The 25591-nt window shown below is 42.1% G+C and overlaps 2 protein-coding genes across 2 annotated transcripts; both read right to left on the reverse strand.

Annotated features, from left to right (window-relative positions):
* Window positions 1-6452: 6452 nt before the first annotated feature.
* LOC139442524 (uncharacterized) lies at window positions 6453-8572 on the reverse strand. Its single transcript, XM_071223340.1, has 2 exons — window positions 8438-8572; window positions 6453-6830 (listed from the first exon to the last, which is right to left on the reverse strand). The coding sequence occupies exons 1-2, from the start codon at window positions 8570-8572 to the stop codon at window positions 6453-6455; spliced, it is 513 nt and encodes a 170-aa protein (XP_071079441.1).
* Window positions 8573-15417: 6845 nt separating this feature from the next.
* On the reverse strand, window positions 15418-17347 carry LOC139443418 (uncharacterized). Its single transcript, XM_071224409.1, has 2 exons — window positions 17279-17347; window positions 15418-15894 (listed from the first exon to the last, which is right to left on the reverse strand). Exons 1-2 carry the CDS (start codon window positions 17345-17347, stop codon window positions 15418-15420), a joined length of 546 nt encoding a protein of 181 aa, XP_071080510.1.
* Window positions 17348-25591: the final 8244 nt, after the last annotated feature.

A 25591-nucleotide genomic window follows, 5' to 3' on the forward strand; every position in this document is an offset into this window, starting at 1 on the left:
TAACACAGTACTTTCTAAACATTGCATAAAAGATCAGGAAATCATCTGCACTTCAAGGAAGGTATTTGTCTACAGTACTAACACAGTACTTACTAAACATTACATAATAGATCAGGAAATCATCTGCACTTCAAGGAAGGTATTTGTCTACAGTACTAACACAGTACTTACTAAACATTACATAATAGATCAGGAAATCATCTGCACTTCAAGGAAGGTATTTGTCTACAGTACTAACGCAGTACTTACTAAACATTACATAATAGATCAGGAAATCATCTGCACTTCAAGGAAGGTATTTGTCTACAGTACTAACACAGTACTTACTAAACATTACATAATAGATCAGGAAATCATCTGCACTTCAAGGAAGGTATTTGTCTACAGTACTAACACAGTACTTACTAAACATTACATAATAGATCAGGAAATCATCTGCACTTCAAGGAAGGTATTTGTCTACAGTACTAACACAGTACTTACTAAACATTGCATAAAAGATCAGGAAATCATCTGCACTTCAAGGAAGGTACTTGTCTACAGTACTAACACAGTACTTACTAAACATTACATAATAGATCAGGAAATCATCTGCACTTCAAGGAAGGTATTTGTCTACAGTACTAACACAGTACTTACTAAACATTACATAATAGATCAGGAAATCATCTGCACTTCAAGGAAGGTATTTGTCTACAGTACTAACACAGTACTTACTAAACATTACATAATAGATCAGGAAATCATCTGCACTTCAAGGAAGGTATTTGTCTACAGTACTAACACAGTACTTACTAAACATTACATAATAGATCAGGAAATCATCTGCACTTCAAGGAAGGTATTTGTCTACAGTACTAACACAGTACTTACTAAACATTACATAATAGATCAGGAAATCATCTGCACTTCAAGGAAGGTATTTGTCTACAGTACTAACACAGTACTTACTAAACATTACATAATAGATCAGGAAATCATCTGCACTTCAAGGAAGGTATTTGTCTACAGTACTAACACAGTACTTACTAAACATTACATAAAAGATCAGGAAATCATCTGCACTTCAAGGAAGGTATTTGTCTACAGTACTAACACAGTACTTACTAAACATTACATAATAGATCAGGAAATAATCTGCACTTCAAGGAAGGTATTTGTCTACAGTACTAACACAGTACTTACTAAACATTACATAATAGATCAGGAAATCATCTGCACTTCAAGGAAGGTATTTGTCTACAGTACTAACACAGTACTTACTAAACATTACATAATAGATCAGGAAATCATCTGCACTTCAAGGAAGGTATTTGTCTACAGTACTAACACAGTACTTACTAAACATTGCATAAAAGATCAGGAAATCATCTGCACTTCAAGGAAGGTATTTGTCTACAGTACTAACACAGTACTTACTAAACATTACATAATAGATCAGGAAATCATCTGCACTTCAAGGAAGGTATTTGTCTACAGTACTAACACAGTACTTACTAAACATTACATAATAGATCAGGAAATCATCTGCACTTCAAGGAAGGTATTTGTCTACAGTACTAACACAGTACTTACTAAACATTACATAATAGATCAGGAAATCATCTGCACTTCAAGGAAGGTATTTGTCTACAGTACTAACACAGTACTTACTAAACATTACATAATAGATCAGGATATCGTCTGCACTCTGAGATATGTCCTATGGTACCCCTTCCTCCCTGGAATCACGATTGTAGATACAATGGACTCTGTCAAAACACGACTCGGACTAATCCGGATCTTTATCAATACCCGACAACGAGTACGATCACGAATTTACAATGATAATTCATCGTCAGTAAGCTGATTCTGTGCAATTGTGAATCAATAGTATCTACGATCATGCGTGTTCATAGCTGGATATCAAGGGACGCAACTCTTGCTGAAATATCACTGATGCGGACCAGTTTGTGAATGGGTCTCAACTTTCGATCCAACACAATTCCAATTTAGACAGATTCCACTAGGCACTATGCATGTCAGGACAAGTGCTATTCCTGTGACTGTTGTGTTGGAAGTACCTGATTGTGTGCGTGCTGGGAGTTCTCTCCTGGCCAGTTCCCCAAACACCCCAGTCCATTAGATCTGAGGATAGCTTCTGGTGTTGTGGGCCAGGAAGAGGCCACGAAGATTTGCATGGACCCTATCTGACCACCCAGCCTATCTATTCTAATAGCCACACATAACTAGGGTTCTTAGTTCCTCGCGGAAACCATGTTGCTAATACTCACTATCTATGTATGATAATAACTAAGTATTTAATTTCTATGATAATATAAGTGAGATCAGGTGAATTGGGGTTTAAGGTCGCGTTCAAGATTATTCCACTTACATAGCGACGTTCAGACGCGTGCTTACGTGCGTCTGTGCGTGCGTGCGTCCGTGAGTGGTTGTTAGTACAAGTCCGGACTTTATAGTGCTAGCGATTTTAACATGGATAGACAACTCGAACAATCTATGCTGGATCCAAACCGACCAGTCCTTGTTCTATCCCCTATTACAGTCAGGGTAACAACAAGTGGCTTCTTTAACGTCTTTTAGGGATCGAACCACCCACCCCCAATGTCATGATACAAACACACGCACGATACCCCTGCCACCCCGCCCCTCCCCACCACCACCTCTCCCCCCACCCCCAATGTCATCATGGGATCACACGCACGATGCTCCTCCCTACCCGTACCTCCCCACCACCACCTCTCCCCCCACCCCCAATGTCATCATGGGATCACACGCACGATGCCCCTCCCACCCCGTACCTCCTAACCCCCAACTCAAATTTCATCACACTAACACACGCGCGACGCCTCTCACACCCCACACAACCCCACACCCACTTCTCCCCCACCCCCAGTGTCATGACACTAACACGCACGATGCCCCTCCCACCCCGTACCTCCCCACCCCGACCTCTCCCCCACCCCCAATGTCATTGACACTAACACACGCATGATACCCCTCCCATCCCGTACCTCCCCTACCCAACCTCTCCCCCACCCCCAATGTCATCACATTAACACACGTACGATACCCCTCCCACCCCGTACCTCCCAACCCCCACTTCTCCCCCACCCCACATTTCTTCACACTAACAAACGCACGACGCCCCTCCCACTCCACACACCCCAACACCCACTTCTCCCCCGACCCCAATGGCATCACCGTCAGAGGCATATGACTGTCTGCCTAAGGTCTCACTTTGTGTCTGTGTAATGTGTCGCATGTAAAGTGAGTACGTGAGTATGGTTTCACGCCGCTTTTCAACATCATTCGAGCAATATCAGGGTGGACGATGCAGGGAATAGGCTTCACACGGTGTATTCATGTGGGGATTCGAGGGTCACCAGGGCCTTCGTCGTGCGAAGGCTTTAACCACAGGCTACCCCTGCGTTTAAAGAAAAACAAAATTATCTGTTGTAGAAATGTCGTCATAACTTAATCGCCCGCCTGTTGTAAAGCAAAACAACCATAGTAATCAAGATAGTATTTATTTGATCAACAGTGATCGTCGTTGGTATTCCTATGTGCAGATTTACAACGCATTGTAACACGTAATAAGACAATCGTGATATGGTAATAATAATAATAATAATAATAATATACATCTTATATAAGTACACAACTTGTCTGTGGTTCAAATTCTAGACATCTGCTTAATTAGTGAGTGCATCAAATCAAACGTGTAAAATAATAATTACCTATATAAAACTCAAATTAATTCTAACAACATCCAATTATTTCGTCACCGGGAATTCTATTTTTCTGATAAGTCAATTATCACCTGGGTCTGTGGGTTGTGTCAAGGTATAATTCATGCAATAACAATTTCTCGGAACAATTATAAGAAACCCGCGGCATTATCATTGCGCAGGACACTGATACAAAACGACTGCATATGATGTGATGTAGTTAAAGTGTGAATGTAGGTGATCTTCTTTCTATTGGGTCAGATATAGTATAAAATAGGTAGCTGGCACAATCTGGTAATGACGTTGCAAGATTTTTTCTTAAAGAAAGAATTCTACGTTATTCCGAGATCAAGTCCATTTCGTGGTGACGTTTTGTACGTGACTGTTAATTTTGAAAATATGTAATCAGATCAGCAAATATACTGTTACAATGTAAGCATGCCATTCATTTGTGGGCTGATTCCTCAGCATTGAAGTGTGCACCCTGTTAAATTGCCATGTGTGTTTGTATACTACTAGAACGGACACAATGAGTTGTAAACATTCGATACGGTAGTAATTGTAACTTGTGCGATGTGTATGTACAAAATAAATAAAAATACTGGTGTCGACGTGTTCCAAGCCTAAACAAGCCCATCCTTCTGATGGCATATTACCAATGCATTCCCTGTAAACGAAGAGTGAGTGAGTGAGTTTGGTTTAAAGCCGCTTTTTGTCCTAATAGAGTGAGTATGAGTGAGGTTGTTTTACGCCGCTTTGTAAATATTAACAATATTCCGGTTATATCGCGGCATGTCAGCTTAATTTGGGAGGAAAGCCCGAAGCAATGCAGGTCTCAGACGTTTACCACTTCGGTGAAACCCACAAGCACGGGTACCTAGAAGCATAATTGGGGCGAACAGTGATTCGAACCCACAATCATAGGTTTCTGGCGTCGCCTTAGACGACTGGGCCACCCCGTGCCCCCTGTATACGTAGAACCACATACAACCTGAACCTAATCCTTTCATTCATTGGCTTACGGATTTCCCCCTCAAAACCTTTGGTTGGTTTTCAAAAATACATTTCATTTACTTTTTTATAATAAAGGGCGAGTAGTCAGGGAAAATAAAATGACTTATTAAATATTTTTCTTTCGGTTCTTATGTGAAATGAGGAATTATAAAACATTTATAGACTTTATATGAAAACATATGAAAGCCGCACTTTGTTTGGATACCGATAAAACTATGAATAAAGCAAACAATCACTCGTTGTGCATGTACCATGTGTATTTGTCAGGCACGGAAACAAGTAATGACGTTTTCGTCAGAAACGTAACTGCGTTAATAAAAAAAAACCCATTAAATTAAACTATTTATTTCACATTCCTGAATTCTAAGGTCGGCAGGTACGTAAACCAAGTAACAGCTAATATTGTAATTTACGAAAATTATTTAAAAAAATCCTCTCCTGGAATAATATTTTTAAATGATTTGTACTAAAACGTCAAATCACAGATAGTTTTGAATTTGAACAATTATGCTTAATAGTTCACAGATAATAGAAAATAGAGGTATTACACGGGTAATTTATTTGTTCAGCGGCTACCGAGTCCAAAATGATAACACGTGTGGATGAATTGAAATGACAGGATAATGTGGATTTTATTAATATATACTCACCGACAAAAGAAACGCTAATACCATTAATGTTGGTTAATACATGAAGAATTACTCACATTCACAAACGAACATACTGGTTTGTTGTGTGAACCGACGCTCTTGAACGCATCAAATGTGACGTCATAGATCCATGACTCGAGATACACCATTAGTCTCGTGCAGGATTAGAATATCATGTTTGGAAATCACGTGCAGCATATCGTGATAAGAATAAACACACTTTGTGGTAACACTTGACTGATTGTTTAGTTTTGTCATTAATTGGTAAACATGACAAACATCTCTCCTTAACGTAATACTTCTCTATATGTTTCTGTGGGTTGTGTTTCTTTTGCTGGTGAGTATATTTTAGTGTCTTTCCTTCTACTGAGATAATAACGTAAGTATATAATTTAGTTCACACAAATGTTAGGCGCGAAAGTAACTGTTACCTGTCCCCAAATAACAACTTAACAACAATTACTAATGTATAAACATACTAGTACTAGTTGTAAATATATATATGTATATAAATATATATATGTATATATATATATATATATATATATATAGAGAGAGAGAGAGAGAGAGAGAGAGAGAGAGAGAGAGAGAGGGGGGGGGGGTATCACGCGAGTGTGTTTGGGATTTTGGGGATGGTAAATATCCTGCATTAAGAATAAGTATTGTATTTAGCGAGCCTTTGTGGGGTAGGTTTCAAGCCGCAGAGGACTACAAGCACAGATATGGCCACTGATCCCGCTTGGCTAGGCCTCGTGCCCTCGCAAAATTGTTTCGAAATTTATATCCATATGACCCCAACGGATATCGTTTTTATCCGTTGGCTTTATATATATATATATATATGACAATACATCTTCACAGTAAGTGTTGACTTTTTACGTCAAGTGACACACGTGCATTGATTATTTTCCTTAGTTTTTCAGCTCCTACTTCAACGTTGTTCAAAGTTTAAATATACATGGTGCTTGTTTCATGACGCCCGGGGATGGCCCGGACAGTGTAATATCTACCGTTATATCACAGATACACTTCAACAGGTCGTCGGCGGGGCCTCTCTCTATCTGGATCCAGGCCATATTTTACCCCCGTGTTTGTAGATGTTTGTGGGGTGGCTCCTCCCAGACCCTGTCGTCATTCTCCCCGACATGTCATACCCGTCTTCAGACAGCGGGACGGACCCCCTCCGATTAGGCGCCCTGCGTTCCTCCCCCATCCACGACCCCTGGCTGCTCGGGGGACGACCGTACGTGTCGGTCATGTTTCCGCTGCCCCTGTTCTTGAAGTACTTCCACAGCGCCATGCCTCCCCCTGCCAGAACCATGGAACTCAGGGCACCCGTGGCAGCCGACAGACCGACACTACGGGTGTCCTTGGCATCGAAAGCCGTCGTGTCGCCATCTTGGAACGTGCACGTGCAGCCGGTGTTTGTATTACACTGCAAAGCAATTTACATGAGAGTGTTTATAAGATTTGTTAGTGAGACCGCTGTAAGAAATAGTTGAGAAACTAAATACTGCACATCACGAAATTATTCATGATGTAAGCTTGTATTTATACAGTGTTAAAACAGGAAGACATTTTCCCTCTTCGATTGGTAAATGCTGTAATATACGGCGGATTAATTTTGCATGATTGTATTTTGGGCAAATGGCCTTAAGAGATTCTCTGTCTGTCTGTCTGTCTGTCTGTCTGAAAAGCAATATATCATGTTGATGCTTTTCCAGCACATTGCATGATGGGTAGTATAGAATCTTGATAATACGGTGTGGATGTATATTTGATATATCTATTTGATATATGTTTGATCTATTGATATTTCACAATTGAAATTTGCCTGCTGGAAATACAAACGGGAAGGTGTACAAAGGGACATGACATCATGACTTAATTTGTTTATCCTGGTGTAGGTAATACACTCAGGTCTCGGACGTTTATCACTTCAGTGTAGATCCTAACACCTTTATCAAAGGTGATAAAGGTGTTAGGATCTACACCGAAACGTCGCACTAATTGTAATAAAGAAGTTGTTCATCCATAGAACTTTTCTTTCTTCATCACACCAACTTCTAAATGCCACTTAAAGAAGTCAGCATCTGAATGTTTATGCATCCACCCAGAAAGGACACTGAAAACGGTATCTCAGTTGTGTCTATGACTTCCAATTCTGGTGGATAGATGAGAGAAGATGCTCATTTATTTGGCCTTGCTGACAGAAATGAGGTCATCTAGATGTCTGAAAGTGATGGTGAACATTTCGACAGCGTGGCCTTTCTCTAATGTAACTAAATTAGTCCAAAAATTCGATTGTTTACAACAAACGAGAGATCAGCTGTGAGAGGGACACATGGGTGCGTGTTTATTTATTACTCACAATTTTTACCCGCTCCCTCTAAATCTCATCATGAGTATTGTCCTGATGGCTACATCATAATAACATATTACGTTATATGAACAATGCATTTTTAATAACATTTATAAATACCGATTTGAAAAAAGGTGGAACTTTAGCAAATTGTAGATGCTTCAGATTAATAGCTTTTACCATTTGGCGCCACATGAATACGATAAATATTTTTAAACAGGCTAAAAAAGTTTATCTTTAAAACAGGGGGTTCCGCGTCGACAGTCTGTACCTTCAGAGAGATGGGGTGGGGTGAGGTTGGATGGGGTGGGGTGGGTATAATCCAAAAGTCTACCCACAACATCACGAACACGATATGTAAACCATTGTTTTACTTTAACAACCAAATTGCCACGTTATCATGGTGGAATCTTTTTAACACTTAAAAATGGGGGTGGTCACCCCAGACTACCCCCTCCTCTGAATCCGCCACTGATATCGGCATCATTTACATCTGAAATATATCGATTTCAGTCAGTGCGTGGTTAATGAAAAGTATAGTTTGTTAACTACAAAAATCCAAAATAATTAACAAACACCATTGTAGTTCTTTAGTTAGATGTTAAAATTAAAAGTTAAACTAAAGTTTACAGTATTTTGCTGTACAAGCTGATGAAGATGCTCGGTTCTCTGTAACTCACCTCCTCAGCAACCACTTCGATGAGAAGCAAGGTAATCCAACTGACCACAATGCCACATACGGGCACCTTCAGACTCATCTTCCACTCCGCTTGGCGTGTCACGGCGTTGTCCGAGTCACGACGGCGCACCCCCATCCAGTCCCGTACCACGGGGACCAGCAGTAGCGGCAACCAGCGTTAACACAAGCGTCAGTCACGTGTCATTAGCAGACAATCGAAGTAGGTTATCAGGGTTCCTGTTGGCTAATACACTACAAAAGTCTCAACCCCACGTCCACGGACGAAAATAACAGAAGTCAGTAGGATTAAATTGCCTTCGTGAAGAGATATATCTTCCAGTGTTATCACATAGCCGAGCAACATCGGGGTGTCATGGACAGTTTGACATATGCTTATTTTTGTTTATTAAAGAGTTGATGTTGTGTTGACGTTTGTATGGAAGATTCCTCCCGTGCTGTGCACAACCCAATATACGTCATGGAGTTGACACAGTCGTTGTTTGATGTGACGGCCAACATGACACAAGACGGGTTCTCTCCTTGTTGACACGTGTGAATAGCATCAGCCGTGATACCTTACCACGGCAGTGTAATGTGTACTGATTATAGTGGAATGATAAAGACGTATCTTATAAATATTTTATTTTCAAAATTGTTTATTTACATTATCATTCTCTTAAAGACAATATAGTTTACCGCAATACATTTTAAGATGGTGTAAATGTATGACGGCGACAGCATCTTCATCGACTTATATAGTTATACTTATTCAGATAAAAAAAACACTCCAATAAACATGCACGTGAGTCACCTTGCAGGAACTGCTTTTAATACGCTCCATGAATCCATACAATGTTTGTCTACTTAATACACATCAGGTTAACGTTCACAATGTTTGTCTATTAAATAACCTTTTCCTAACGTTCACAATTTGTGTCTACTTAAAAATACCCCCGCCTAAGGTTCACACTGTTTGTCTACTAAATACACATCTGCCTAACGTTCACAATGTTTGTCTGCTAAATACACCCCCACCTAACGTTCACAATGTTTGTCTACTAAATACACCCCCACCTAACGTTCACGGTGTTTTTCTACTAAATACACCCCCACCTAACGTTCACAATGTTTGTCTACTAAATACACCCCCACCTAACGTTCACAATGTTTGTCTACTAAATACACCCCCACCTAACGTTCACAATGTTTGTCTACTAAATACACCCCCACCTAACGTTCACAATGTTTGTCTACTAAATACACCCCCACCTAACGTTCACAATGTTTGTCTACTAAATACACCCCCACCTAACGTTCACAATGTTTGTCTACTAAATACGCCCCCACCTAACGTTCACAATGTTTGTCTACTAAATACACCCCCACCTAACGTTCACAATGTTTGTCTACTAAATACGCCCCCACCTAACGTTCACAATGTTTGTCTACTAAATACGCCCCCACCTATCGTCCACAATGTTTGTCTACTAAAAACGCCCCCACCTATCGTCCACAATGTTTTTCTACTAAATACACCCCCACCTAACATCCACAATAGGTTTTCATGGTGACATATGATACAAAACAAACATATGATACACAGGACGGTACACTCTAACATTGGGGGCAGTGGAGTAGCCTAGTGGTTAAAGCGTTCCCTCGTCACGCCGAAGACCCGGGTTCGATTCCCGACATTGGTACAATGTGTGAAGCCATTTTGCTGGTGTCCCCCGTCATGATATTGCTGGAATATTGCTAAAACCATACTCACTCACTCACTGAAACTGTGTTTCCGTATTGAAATTTTCCGCATTATTATATATCATATATCAGGAACAGAAAATAGGTTGTATGCTCTCCAAAGGCTCGCTTAATGTGATTTGTATTCATGACATGGGATATATACAATGTAGAAACTATAATCATTGTACCTGGAGCTGTGAATATACAGATCTTCAGACTTAATTAACGACATGTCACTGGTGAGAATACTGTCAATGACATAGGGGCGACAAAGCTCTTTCCAGAATCTTTAAACATCTCCGTTGACAGTAGACTGAAGGTATACGATTCCGACTATGTCATAAGCCTGCGTCCAGGAATCACTGACAACGAATACGATAAAATATGTTCGCGAAAAGCTGGGTGTATTCTGTCACATATGATGCCCGTCACAGACACCTGTAAAGGCAAAGTAAGAGTTCATCTAAACAAGAACTGAAATATATGACACTGGCGTCAAAATATGGATCTGTCCACCATAAAATGTTTTGAAAGCCTTGATGGGGCTTTGAATGTTGTAATCAACAACTTTGGAGCATGAGCCGTATGACATTCTTTGAAATCTTTGAGGAAAGAACATGCTCGATTGTATCTCTAGAGGTGGAGCTTCTGGAATGTTGCTCGACAGGAAGGGGAAATGTTACGATGAGACAATTGAAGTCATCCCTCTTGTCATGCAATCTTGTGGATAGGCATTGTCACTAGGAATCGTTATGCATAGGTCTAATTATGAAACACCTGTCTCTTTGATATCAACATTAAGTTAAACTTCTTGGCCAAACTCCCTTGTTTCATTGTTTTCATATCCGAGCACAAATTCCGATGCCTATGCATAACGAAACCGATCAGCAAGGAGTGGAACTGGTTGGTGCCTAGGGAATGCCTTCTCGTTACCTTAATGCCCTACCCGCTTACACTTATTCATTCATATTTGCTTTCATTTAGGGACAAACTTCGAAGATAGAGATGTAAGTATAGGAGAATGTCCGAAATCCCGCGATTATTTTCGCGCATGAAGCGTGTTCGAGGCTGTCAGGCAAGTTTCACGTGCGAAAATAATCGCGAGATTGAGGACTTTCTCCTACTTAAAACAAAGGTCGATCAAGTTAATGCCTCAAACTAATCTTCAAGTGATATTCACTATACTATGCTATACTATGGGAGGGTGACCGCTCTTGTTTAACAATGGGAGGGGAACCTTTCAAGGAAAACTATGGGACGATTGAGTGCCCATACTCAAACTATTGGAGTGTTGGCAAAATGATTGCATCTATCAAACTGTCATTAAAGTTCATGTAATGTTGTAACTGTATCTACGGTCTCCGTGGTTAGGGACAAATATTCTATGGATCAAGTCAGGGTTCCCCAATCTTTGTGATAGTCCAAATATCCAATAAAGAAGATGTCAACTATGGATGTCAACTTCTTTCTTATGAGGAACACAACGTTTCGGAGTATGTAATTACAATTTAATCATGAGTTTTTAATTCAAGCGATTGTTTGGGACGTGGTTTGTAGGTAACAGGGCAATCATGTTAGAATTGATCCATAAACGATTTAAAACAGTTACCTCACATGTGAGTACAAAATATGTATAATTATTCATAAATATTTTATGAATATTAATAACCAAAAGTTGATTAATTGCAAATACGTTTCGTTGGTAAGTCATGATAAGTCATACCGAGTTTATATTGTCTGATCAGCGACACGTTTAGCATCAGCTAGGTTTCGTTGTTTGAAGATATTAACACATACCAATCTGGACACATAAATCCTTCATTATATCGCCATACCAGGATCTCCCTCGTACAATCTCCCTTTACTTGTCTCTATTCACTTCAAGTTAATAGCTTAATCTTTTGAACAAATAGGTGCGTCTATAGCGCATGTTCCCTGTCGAGCAACCTGGGATAGTCCACGGTGGCGCAGATACTGACTCCTGTAAACGAGTCAAAGTATATCAAATAAATTGATCAGTAGTTGTTTTATTGTCATTTGCTGCCGGACTTCAGCTGCAGAACTGGCGTGTATCCAAATGAGTTAATATAAAGTCAGCAGTGATTGAAAGATTTATCTTCAAAGTCAATACTGATAGATTGAAGTTTAGCTGCTTATGAGGTATTTATTGGATGATTCGGTTGCTTATGACGTATTTATTGTGATGGTTTAGCTTCTTATGGCGATATTTATTGCCATGTTTTAACTGCTTATGACTGTATTTATTATGATGGTTTAGCTGCTAATGACGTATGCATTGTGATGGTTTAGCTGCTTATGGCGTATTCATTTGATGGTTTAGATTTGTATGCCTGTATTTATTATGACGGTTTAGCTGCTTATGACGTGTTTATTATGATGGTTTAACTACTTTTTGCGGTATTTATTATGGTGGTGTAACTGCTTATGACGTATTCATTATGATGGTTTAGCGGCTTATGACGTATTCATTATGATGGTTTAGCTGCATATGACGTATGTATTATGATGGTTAAGCTGCTTATGACGTATATACTGTGATGGTTTAGCTGCTTATGACGTATTTATTATGATGGTTTAACTACTTATTGCGGTATTTATTATGGTGGTTTATCTGCTTATGACGTATTTATTATGATGGTTTCGCTGCACATGACGTATGTATTGTGATGGTTTAGCTGCATATGACGTATGTATTGTGATGGTTTAGGTGCTTGTAACGTATTTGTTGTGATGGTTTAACTGCTAATGACGTATGTATTGTGATGGTTTAGCTGCTTATGACGTATTTATTGTGATGGTTTAGCTGCATATGACGTATGTATTGTGATGGTTTAGCTGCATATGACGTATGTATTGTGATGGTTTAGCTGCATATGACGTATGTATTGTGGTGGTTTAGGTGCTTGTAACGTATTTGTTGTGATGGTTTAACTGCTAATGACGTATGTATTGTGATGGTTTAGCTGCTTATGACGTATTTATTGTGATGGTTTAGCTGCATATGACGTATGTATTGTGATGGTTAAGCTGCTTATGACGTATATACTGTGATGATTTAGCTGCTTATGACGTATCTATTATGATGGTTTAACTACTTATTGCGGTATTTATTATGGTGGTTTAACTGCTTATGACGTATTTATTATGATGATTTCGCTGCACATGACGTATGTATTGTGATGGTTTAGGTGCATATGACGTATGTATTGTGATGGTTTAGGTGCTTGTAACGTATGTGTTGTGATGGTTTAACTGCTAATGACGTATGTATTGTGATGGTTTAGCTGCTTATGACGTATTTATTGTGATGGTTTAGCTGCATATGACGTATGTATTGTGATGGTTTAGCTGCATATGACGTATGTATTGTGATGGTTTAGGTGCTTGTTACGTATTTGTTGTGATGGTTTAACTGCTAATGACGTATATATTGTGATGGTTTAGCTGCTTATGACGTATTCATTGTGATGGTTTAGCTGCATATGACGTATGTATTGTGATGGTTTAGCTGCATATGACGTATGTATTGTGATGGTTTAGCTGCATATGACGTATGTATTGTGATGGTTTAGGTGCTTGTAACGTATTTGTTGTGATGGTTTAGCTGCTAATGACGTATGTATTGTGATGGTTTAGCTGCTTATGACGTATTTATTGTGATGGTTTAACTGCTTATGACTTATTTATTGTGATGGTTTGGTGTCGCTGCAACACTTTGGGGAACGATTGGGGTTGGGTTTTCTGAATAAGTGTCATCTCATTTCAAACCCTTCTTATCAGGTAAATAGAAATCGGCAACACCAGAGACAAGTAAGGGACCTACCATTTTATATGCAGGGGTTGGGAAAGGTATGGATGTGCCCTAAAGATGTGAATTGTTAAGATATTTAACATATGCTTTAAACTGTTGAAGAAAACATAAAATTGTCTGCCCCAAAAAAACAGTTCAAGAGGTCATTTTATTTTATTTAAATTTTTATGCTTTGCCAATAATAAAAATACAAAATCATCATGGAATTGCAGTAGGATCAGAGCGTAGGATGTGTTTTATGTGTAGGCCTTAGTTGCACGAGGCATGTCACATTTGATTTCTTAATCTTCCAATCGTACTCTGACCGATATGGTGACGTCATTACCAGTCCCGGGGGTTTATAGGATAACACGTCCGTGACAGACGTCTCCGGGGGGTCCTCGCAGGGGAGCGGAGGGGGAGGTGTGTGTGTGTGTGTGGGGGGGGGGGGGGGGGGGGGGGAGACAGAGTACACAAACTGAGGGACGTCAATAAAGACAAGTCGAACTACTGTTTCCATCTATGGAACATATTGATTCGAAACACAAGTGTCAATACTTGTGGTGTCACCCCCTGGGCAATTGACTTAGTTCAAATGTGCCTCTGTTCACCCAGCAGGGAATGGGTACCCGATATGTGAGAAGGATGTAAAAAACCTTCTAGCGCCCCTGGGTAGCTTCGGTTGTATGTCCCCAGGAAGTTGAGAATGGCGACTGGACTGCAAACTGGACTCTACAATCATGTCTTAACTCTGCAATCATGTCTAAACTCTACAACCATGTCTTAACTCTACAATCATGTCTTAACTCTACAATCATGTCTTAACTCTACAATCATGTCTTAACTCTGCGATCATGTCTTAAAACTACAATCACGTCCGACATAAAATCCTGGTCAAGAAAACAAACGTCACATTTCCTACAAACTGCATGAATGAATGTGCACATACCATGCCAGGCTTTAACGCTGGAGACGCTGCCTTTTACCAAACAAATTGAAATGTTTAATTTGTTACCGTCATTATTAAAATAAGGATTGGTCGTAAAAGCATTTATACGCCATCGCTTTTGGAAGGATACACTTCTGCAGAAACGAGACAATTTTCATATTTTCATGTATTTATTATACCTTATACATTGAAAGACATTAATATACAAATGTAATATAATTATGTAGATCTTGAAGTTCACAGTCAATCAATCAAAGACACACAACAGTCCATCATTTACGAGCAAAACTCTAGGAGAAAAACAGTATGCCAATTAATTCTGGCTTTAGTGCTAATTTAATTTTGAAGAAAGCGTTTCTTGATTATTAATCAGTGAATAATAACTCAATTAAGTGACCTACTGACACCAACGTATTTTAACACGCATACCTCGATTGTCAGTATGTTCTTAGTTTGACAACGACACATGATGGACCCATCACATCCACGAGTTGAAGCTTCCGGCACGCGGAGTACCGGACTGGGGAGCCGGCAAGAAGGAGGGGCGAGACATGGGCGCCCCCCTGGGGGTCCCGCTGAACATGGATCCATCCTCCCCAGTGAAGGAGTTTATAGAGGAGTTGCGAGGAAGGTCAACATCAGAGGGAAAGTCGTCGTCATCGTTATCAAACACCGACAACGCGGACTGCCGTCGCTTGTATGGGTCATAGCCAGAACTTGTGCTGCTTTCCAGGGAGGCCTTCCGGTCGAAGTCCTTTATCAGCCCCTGCCGTTTGGGGAAACTCGGGTGGGTGACGTTGAACCCACCCGACGACGAGGATGCCAATTTCCACACCCCATACCCAAGCCCCCCTAGGACAAGGGGAGCGACAACTCCTGCTGTTGCAGCAACAGCTTCCGGCCAGATTGGTGTACCCTGTCCGCCACCGGAAGTACAGTTACAGGTCCGCGCACACTAGAATGCAGAGACATTTCAATATAAGTCAAATAGTTTTGTCTGACCTCCGTCGATGGTCACGGGTATTTATTCAAAATGAGACATCGTTTGTCAAAACGTTGTTTGAAGCGCCATCCCTTACTGTAGCACAGCTGTCATACTTTCCAAGGCACTAGCCCCTACGTTTTAAAGGAAGCTATTTCGCCCTTTACGACAAATAGAATTTGTTTCTGCAGATATTTGAGACTGGGTATTATATGAAGTTGTCGTTTTGACCTTGCTCATCTGGTTGTCATTAATGTTTGAGTAAATTATATTTTGAAACTTTTTAGTTGTGTACAGTCGGTTTGAACTCGCTCAGCCTACGAGCTAGCGTTTTGGTTAACGCATTCCTATTCACACCCATACCCAGGGTCGACTCCATCCGGCACGGGCACAGTAATCCAATTATTTACGTCCACCTTCACAGAGAACATTGCTAACTTTTCACTTAATTTATAACACTAGTATTATTTACTCAACACAATACAATGGGTGAGGTGAAATGGGGTTTAACGTCGCGTCCAAGATTATTGCATTTATATAGCGACGTGCATGTACATGTACGTGTGTGTGTTTGTGTGGCTGCTTGTACAAGTCCGGACTGATGACGATTTATAGTGCTAGCTCACTGAGATACCATGCCGCAGTTTAACATGAATATCCCACTCATACACAGTACACTGACTCCGAGCCGACCAGTGCTTGTTTTAGCACTTTAATGCCCCAGACAGGGTAACAATAAGTACCATCTTTTAACGTCTTTTGGTATGACGCGGCCGGGGACCAAACCCCGGACCTTCCGCTCTCCGGACTCTACCACTAGACCATGGAGGCGGTCTCACAATACAATGGAATGTTAAAGATGTTATAGTTAAAACGCTGTTGTCCTTGTAGAGACATTACGATACAACGATATTTCTGGTGTAGTGCTGTAGTTTTGTAGCGTTGTTGTTCTATAATGTTGTAGTTATGTAGTGTTGTAGTTCTGTGGTGTTGTAGTTCTGTAGTGTTGTAGTCCTGTAGTGTTGTAGTTCTGTGGTGTTGTAGTTCTGTAGTGTTGTAGTTCTGTGGTGTTGTTGTTCTGTAGTGTTGTAGTCCTGTAGTGTTGTAGTTCTGTGGTGTTGTAGTTCTGTAGTGTTGTAGTTCTATAGTGCTGTAGTTCTGTAATGTTGTAGTCCTGTAGTGTTGTAGTTCTATAGTGTTGTAGTTCTGTAGTGTTGTAGTCCTGTACTGCTGTAGTTTTGTAGTGCTGTAGTTATGTAGTGTCGTAGTGTTCACAGATATTGAAACGTTTTGAGGAAAATGGTAAATCATTAGAAACGTAAAAGCCAATAAGAATATATCGAAAGCGATAACTCACGAAACTGTCGGCCGCAACCACAAGACAAAGATGACAGATGGCCACACACACAAGCAGAGGACGCGCCATTGTGCTGATTGTGTGGTTGTGTTGATAAATCCCACATTAAGACAGGGATTTTATCTATGTCGCCACTTTCATGGCCGCGGTACATGTATTGATTATTGACCGATAAGAAAGCACATTTTAACATGTTAATACTATGTTTTAATAATTTCTAAATTTATAAAGTTATAATTATTCACGTTATTTCGACAGGCAAGGTATATATTTTGGTGACTATTATTTGTTTTTTTGTGAGATGTCTTCTTGCTTCTGCATTTACGTGCGTTGTCAATGTATGGTATATCCAGTGAGAGAGTGAGTGAGTGAATGAGTGAGTGAGTGAGTGAGTGAGTGAGTGAGTGAGTGAGTGAGTGACCAAAACGCACAATCCCAGTCATAGGTTCCTGGCACAGATAAGGGATGTAACTCTGTACAGCGAAATGTGGCGTCTTGTCGATCAAGAAGAGAGACACGTGGTTTTGGGTACAGAAAACAGTCTACTGTTGAACTGTAGATTCGAACCTCGTGAATTGTTTTTTTGTTTGTTTGTTGTTTGACGCCGCACTGAGCAATATTCCAGCTCTATGACGGCGGTGAACCCATTTAAGGTCAGTTGGGTAACCCCTTTGGTTAAAGTTAGTGGGTGAGTGAGTTGGATTTAACGCCACTTTTAACAGTATTCCAGTTATATCACGGCGTGTCAGCTTAATGTGGGAGGAAAGCCCGAAGTGATGCAGGTCTCAGACGTTAACCACTTCGGTGAAACCCACGAGCACGGGTATGGTGCTGACAAACCTAGAAACATAATCGGGGTGAACCGGGATTCCAACCCACAATCATAGGTTTCTGACGTGTCCAAGGGATGCATCTCTGCACAGGGAATCGCGGCGCCTTAGACGACTTGGCCACCCGTGTCCCCCATGGTTAAAGCGTTTACCAGCAGACCGAGGTTCGATTCCCTTCATGTTTGAAGTCCAGTCGTAGTATTGACCTGCATTGATAATTGCTGAATGCGACGTATATTTTGGTATGGTACTGACGCACTAAAAATCGTATTGCACCGTGTTCCTGCAGCACCGAGACCCGTGAAGATCCGGTAGAATAGGTCTTAAGCAACCCATGCTTGCAGTAAAAGGCGACTATGCTTGTCGTAGGAGGCGACTAACGGGATCGATTGGTCAGGCTCGGTGACTTGGTTGAAGCATAACATCGACCCCAATTTCATGGATCGATGCTCATGATATCAATCACCGGATTGTCTGGTCCAGACTCGATTATTTACAGCTGTATAGGTGAAATACTGCTGACTGCGGCATAAAACAACCAACCAACCAACCTGTAGCACCGGTACCGTGATATGGAGGCGTGCTCTCGGGTCCTGTCACAAGTTCCAAGCACATTGCATAGACAAGTGTTTTATTCGAGAAAAATACGTTCACGCAGCAACATTTAAATTGTTCACTGTAAACGTACGCGATTATGTGACTTAACAGGATCTACCTTAGAGTTAGTTATTTTACAGGATTTATTTCTGATGTTTGCAGTAGTAGCAGCATCAGTAGTAGTAGTAGTAGTAGTAATAGTAGTAGTAGTAGCAGCATCAGTAGTATTCGTAGTAGCTGCAGCAGAAGTAGTGGTTGTAGCAGTAGCAGCAACAGCAGTAGCAGTAGCAGTTGTATTTGTCGTAGTAGTGGTGATCGATGTTCATGATGTCAATCACTGGATTGTCTGGTCCAGACTGGATTATTTACAGACGACCGTCACACAGCTGGAATATTGCTGAGTGCGGCGTTAAACAACAACCAAACAAATACTGTCTCAGTATCATATATATCACCTGTAGAAACAACATTAAAGAAAAAAATGGATAGGGCGGCGTTAAACAACAAACAAACAAACAAAACAAACAAATCGTATATATTATCACGTCTTTATTCTTAAGACACTTCGCCTTACTCTGCTTCAGATAACGGCAAATGATAGACAGCTAATTACAGTTGCAAATCCGACGCATCAAACATAACGGTAAAACTTCAAAGCAAAACCCGCAGTCGTATAACAACGGTGAACAATGGTGTCCATTCTGGCTTCAGGTGGGCTTACAGAGTTGACATTGGTGGTAGCCCGGGAGCTTCAGGTGGGCTTACAGAGTTGACATTGGTGGTAGCTCGGGAGCTTCAGGTGAGTGGGTCTACTCCATCATGCGCTTTGAAGTCCTGGGCCCACTTGCACAAAGCGATCTTAGCGCTAAGATGATCGTAACTCCCATACTTTCAAATAGGCTTACTATAGTCTTAGCGCTAAGATCGCTTTGTGCAAGTGGGCCCTGGTCGTGTGTACACAACCTGAAATCACATAAGGTGTCATGTGCAGTGGTAACTTTACATTTTATTCGGCTTTCAGAAATCTAAAATGAAGGTTTAAACACCAACTGTGCTTCATTCATTTAGGGACCGATCATTTGGTATTCGGGGCGGAGGAAGGGGGAGGAGAGTGGTTGGGGGAGGGGGAGGGGAGTGGTGCTGGGGTATTATCGAAGAAAATAAATTGTATTTAGAAAAGAATTATTATACTTCAGACTTGAATATAAAGAAATTGTCTCCCACAAAAATTACATTGTTGGAAGGTGTTTTTCTTTTTAAAAATATCCTTGCTCATAGTTTTGGTTTAAAAAATATCTGCTTTTGGAGCTGTGTCTGTAAATGGTCGGTCCCCTGTGATAATAAAAACAATAACGCTTAAATGTTAATATGTTGCCGGAAGGAACCATAAGGCTCGAATGGAAGACCCCGATAGCTACAATGACGTAACGCACCATGGAGACACGAGGTCATGTACTTCTGACGACATTTCAGGTCACATACACTGTATCGGCTGGAACGTACGTGTGTGTGTCTATGTGTCTGCCTGTCTGTATGTGTGTGTCTGTGTCTCTGTGTGTCTGTATGTGTGTGTGCCTGTGTATATCTGTGTGTATGTGTCTGTTTGTGAGAGTGTCTGTATGTGTATTTGTGTGTGTCTGTGTCTGTCTGGCTGTGTGTATATGTGTGTCTGTGATTGTTAGTGTGTGTCTCTATGTGTGCCTGTATGTATGTATGTGTGTGTGTGTCTGTGTATGTGTGTCTGCGTGCCTGTGTGTGTCTGTGTATGTGTGTCTGCGTGTATGTGTATGAGTGTGTGCCTGTGTGTGTATGTATGTGATTGTGTGTGTATGTGTGTGTATTTGTGTGTGTGATTGTGTGTCTGTGTGTGTATGTGTCTGTGTGTGAGCCGTGTGTGTGTGCCTGCGTGTGTGCCTCTGTGTGTGTGCCTCTGTGTGCCTGTGTGTGTGTGTTTGCGTGTGTGCCTGTGTGTGTGTGTGTGTGTGTGTGTGTGTGTGTGTGTGTGTGTGTGTGTGTGTGTGTGTGTGTGTGTGTGTGTGTGTGTGTGTGTGTGTGCGTGCGTGTGTGTGTATGCAGTACCCAGGAGGCTTATCATGCTCACACTCAGCAATGGATATTTGTTTATTTGATTTTTTTCTGATATCCAATATACACGTAAGACACTTTTATCTTCACGGGACTTACAACTCATTTATTTTGCCGATAATGAACCAGTCGCACCTTGACTCGACGTGCAATATGCATATAGCCCCTCTATACTCGGGTTTGTGTGAAGGGTTTTTTAAACAGTGAAAGTCCTACGTGTTTTGGTGTGTGTTGACATATCAGTTTGATTGGATTTCTAATCGAATATCCTTAGTTGCATAAATATCCCTCAACCAAATGAAGACATCAATAACGTAGATAAGACACATCCCCCACCCTGATCAATTTCACCGATCCTTTGTACTATACTGGTCTATGTCAGACATAAGCTTGTCAATATCATGTCTATTTCAACTGAAATTAATGGAAAACTCTATCAGTTATCGCTGTACAGATAAGGGGTGTCAATGTTCATACTGACATGATTACTGAGATCAATTCATGTTGCTAATATCGGTGACATCGGAAATGTATTACCCCAGTATTTGGCAGGTAGCCATCAACTGTATTGCCATTAGATTGCCCGGAATACAACTTGAAATGATGGTCTCTGGGGCAGCTGCTAAGCTTCCACTGTTTAACACTGTCTGCAAATACAAGCTACAAAACACACACTCGTTCGATAGGGACTGTTTCAGAGCAGAGAAACACCCACTCTGAAACAATATGATGATGTTGAATCAGTCAATAGTTAAACAGGGGTGTTCATGTACACCCTCTAGAATCTGGCGGGCAGCTTGAGTTGTATACTTCCTAGGGAGTTGAGAATACACATCGAGTGCACACCGATCCATTAACAGGGCGAATAGTGGTTTCATCGGCCTTATGGACTTATTCAGCCAGCGCTTGATTGTATGAGCAAGTACGGGATATTTCAGGTACGGGGTATGCCAGGTCCGGGATATGTCAGATCCGGGATATGTCAGGTCCAGGATATGTCAGGTCCGGGGTATGTCAGGTCCGGTGAGTGTCAGGTCCGGTGAGTGTCAGGTCCGGGATATGTCAGGTCCAGGGTATATCAGGTCTGGGATATGTCAGATCCGGGATATGTCAGGTCCAGGATATGTCAGGTCCAGTGTATGTCAGGTGCTGGATATGTCATGTCCGGGGTGTGTCTGATCCGGGAATGTCAGGTCTGGGGTATGTCAGATCCGGGATATGTCAGGTCCGGGATATGTCAGGTCCAGGGTATGTCTGGTCCAGGGAGTGTCAGGTCAAGGGTATGTCAGGTGCGGGATATGTCAGGTCCGGGATATGTCAGGTCCGGGGATATGTCAGGTCCAGGGTGTGTCAGTTCCGGGGTGTGTCAGGTCCGGGGTATGTCAGGTCCGGGATATGTCAGGTCAAGGGTATGTCAGGTGCGGGATATGTCAGGTCCAGGATATGTCAGGTCCGGGGATATGTCAGGTCCAGGGTGTGTCAGTTCCGGGGTGTGTCAGGTCCGGGGTATGTCAGGTCCGGGATATGTCAGGTCCGGGGTATGTCAGGTCCGGGATATGTCAGGTCCGGGGTATGTCAGGTCCGGGATATGTTCAGGTCCGGGGGGTGTAAGGTCAAGGGTATGTCAGGTCCAGTGTATATCAGGTGCTGGATATGTCAGGTCCAGGGTGTGTCTGATCCGGGATATGTCAGGTCTGGGGTATGTCAGGTCCGGGGAGTGTCAGGTCCAGGGTATGTCAGGTCCGGGATATGTCAGGTCCGGGTTGTGTCTGATCCGGGATATGTCAGATCCGGGGTATGTTAGGTCCGGGGAGTGTCAGGTCCGGGGTATGTTAGGTCCGGGGTATGTCAGGTCCGGGATATGTCAGGTCCGGGGTATGTCAGGTCCGGGATATGTTCAGGTCCGGGGGGTGTAAGGTCAAGGGTATGTCAGGTCCAGTGTATGTTAGGTGCTGGATATGTCAGGTCCGGGGTATGTCAGGTCAAGGGTATGTCAGGTCCAGGGTATCTCAGGTACAGGGTATGTCAGACCCGGGATATGTCAGGTCTGGGGTATGTCAGGTCCAGGGTATGTCAGGTCCGGGGAGTGTCAGGTCCAGGGTATGTCAGGTCCGGGGAGTGTCAGGTCAAGGGTATGTCAGGTCAAGGGTATGTCAGGTGGAGGACTTGTCAGGTCCAGGATATGTCAGGTCTGGGATATATCAGGTCCAGGTTATGTCAGTTCTGGGGAGTGTCAGGCCTGGGATATATCAGGTCGGGGTATGTCAGGTCCAGGATACGTCAGGTCCGGGATATATCAGGTCCAGGGTATGTCAGGTCCAGGGAGTGTCAGGTCCGGGGTAAGTCAGGTCCGGGATATGTCAGGTCCGGGATATGTCAGGTCCAGGATATGTCAGGTCCGGGTTGTGTTAGGTCCCAGTCAGCCAGCTTTGACGACAAAAGGTTGATGTCTACACTGCCCTGGAATCCCAACTGGGAGAGAGAAAATACAATTGATGAAGTATCTATGAAGTTTATGTTCTGTGTAGACAAAATGTGTAAAGACTATATACACATAAATTCTATTTATGAAATATAAACAAAAATAACTGAATAATAATATTTTCTTTCATAGATCTGTCAGTCCTTTGTATTTTCTTTTGACATTTGCCTGCTATTCCCAGGTGATCTTCTAAAGGCACCGTTTGTTAAATTAAGGCCACCTTAAGTAAATGAACGACGACCAACATAAATGGCACCAGCCATTCTCCAGCACGGTACCTGGAATCAGAAAATTCCCCTGAACGGCAATGGCACCAGGAACCTCCCCGAACTGTTGCTTGGGGGGTGTACTATCCCCGACTTCACACCCGTAATTCCCACGAGTATTGTGGATCTCATCAGGAGATTAGTTTAACCCCAAACGGCATAACACAGATTCAAGATTTTCACACAAGTTACGATTATCTGTGCATATCAGCTAAATATGCATGTGTAAGTTTACAAACAATAACATCAATCTAACTCTGTCAAAAACACAAAGTCAGACTTGCAGCCAAGAATGAGGTGAATGCATTACACACGTCGACCTGAAGACCCTCCGTTTCTGTGAATTTGAGTACGACCTGCACAGAAGGCTAAATACAGTGAGTGAGTGAGTGAGTATTGTTTAACGCCGCTTTTAGCAACATTCCAGAATTATCACGGCGGGGGACACCAGAAATAGGCTTCACACATTGTACCCATGTGGAGAATCAAACGAACCACAAGGCTATCCCACCTCTCCGATGCTACATACAAAAGGACTCCGACAGACATGGCAACGCCAAAAGCATAAGTTGTTTCAACTTTCAACCACTTTCTAATCACCCATTTTTATCTAATGAATGGAATTGGCGATGACAAATGTGAGTGTATACCGGTCTAAGTGATGATGGATGTGTGGGAGTCTTGTACGACAGTAACGTGTGGATTGTACGGCCGTTTCTACCACGTTGATTAACTAAGATATCTTCTTGACGGTTGACGGTTGTGCCTCAATTCCCGATCAATTTAGACACTTCATATTCCCCTCAATCCCCATGTCATATCCCCCTCCCTCCCCATGTCACATCCCCCTCCCTCCCCATGTCATATCCCCCTCCCTCCCCATGTCATATCCCCCTCCCTCCCAATGTCATATTCCCCTCAATCCCCATGTCACATCCCCCTCCCTCCCCATGTCATATTCCCCTCCCTCCCCATGTCATATCCCCCTCCCTCCCCATGTCATATCCCCCTCCCTCCCCATGTCATATTCCCCTCAATCCCCATGTCATATCCCCCTCCCTCCCCATGTCATATCCCCCTCCCTCCCCATGTCATATTTCCCTCCCTCCCCATGTCATATCCCCCTCCCTCCCCATGTCATATCCCCCTCCCTCCCCATGTCATATTTCCCTCCCTCCCCATGTCATATCCCCCTCCCTCCCCATGTCATATCCCCCTCCCTCCCCTCCCTCCCCATGTCATATCCCCCTCCCTCCCCATGTCATATTCCCCTCCTTCCCCATGTCATATCCCCCTCCCTCCCCATGTCATATCCCCCTCCCTCCCCATGTCATATCCCCCTCCCTCCCCATGTCGACCCGGGAAGATCCGGGATAGAATAGGTCTTCAGCAACCCATGCTTGCCGTAAAAGGTGACTTTGATTGTTGTAAGAGGCGACTAACGGGGTCGGATGGTCAGGCTCGCTGACTTGGTTGATGCATGTCATCGTATCCCAATTGCATGGAATGCTCATGATGTCAATCACTGGATTGTCTGGTCCAGACTCTATTATTCCCAGACAGCCGTCATATAGCTGGAATATTGCTGAGTGCGGCGTTAAACAACAAACAAACAAACCAATCATCCCTTTCCCTGTCATTGTAGGATTTTTTCAGGACATTCCCTGAAAAAAAAAATGCAAAAGCACTATAGTGTTTTTATTATAAATTGTCCACATTTTTCATGACTCATCCTGAATGAATATGTGTATTATTTCTTAATGACTCTCACTTAGAAACTGTAACATTTTTGGGTGACCCACCCCTGATTCCCTCCCCCACATCCCCTATTAGATGGCAGGTCCCTCAGCAGATCTAATACGTACGTGACAGCCGGGTCTATTAGCAAATATTTGAATCAGCTCATGGAAATAATCTGGAGTCATTGCTTCATGCGAGTCATGACATGGGTGTCTCCACATACAACTGTGATAGACTTACATACTAACATAATCTTCATAGCGAATATTGCGTGCTATGCTGTGTTTTTGCAAGGAGTTACATTTTCTTGTGA

Source organism: Haliotis cracherodii, unplaced genomic scaffold (genome assembly GCF_022045235.1).
Source record: "Haliotis cracherodii isolate W230 unplaced genomic scaffold, xgHalCrac1.p SCAF_5, whole genome shotgun sequence".
NCBI classification, from domain to species: Eukaryota; Metazoa; Mollusca; class Gastropoda; order Lepetellida; family Haliotidae; genus Haliotis; species Haliotis cracherodii.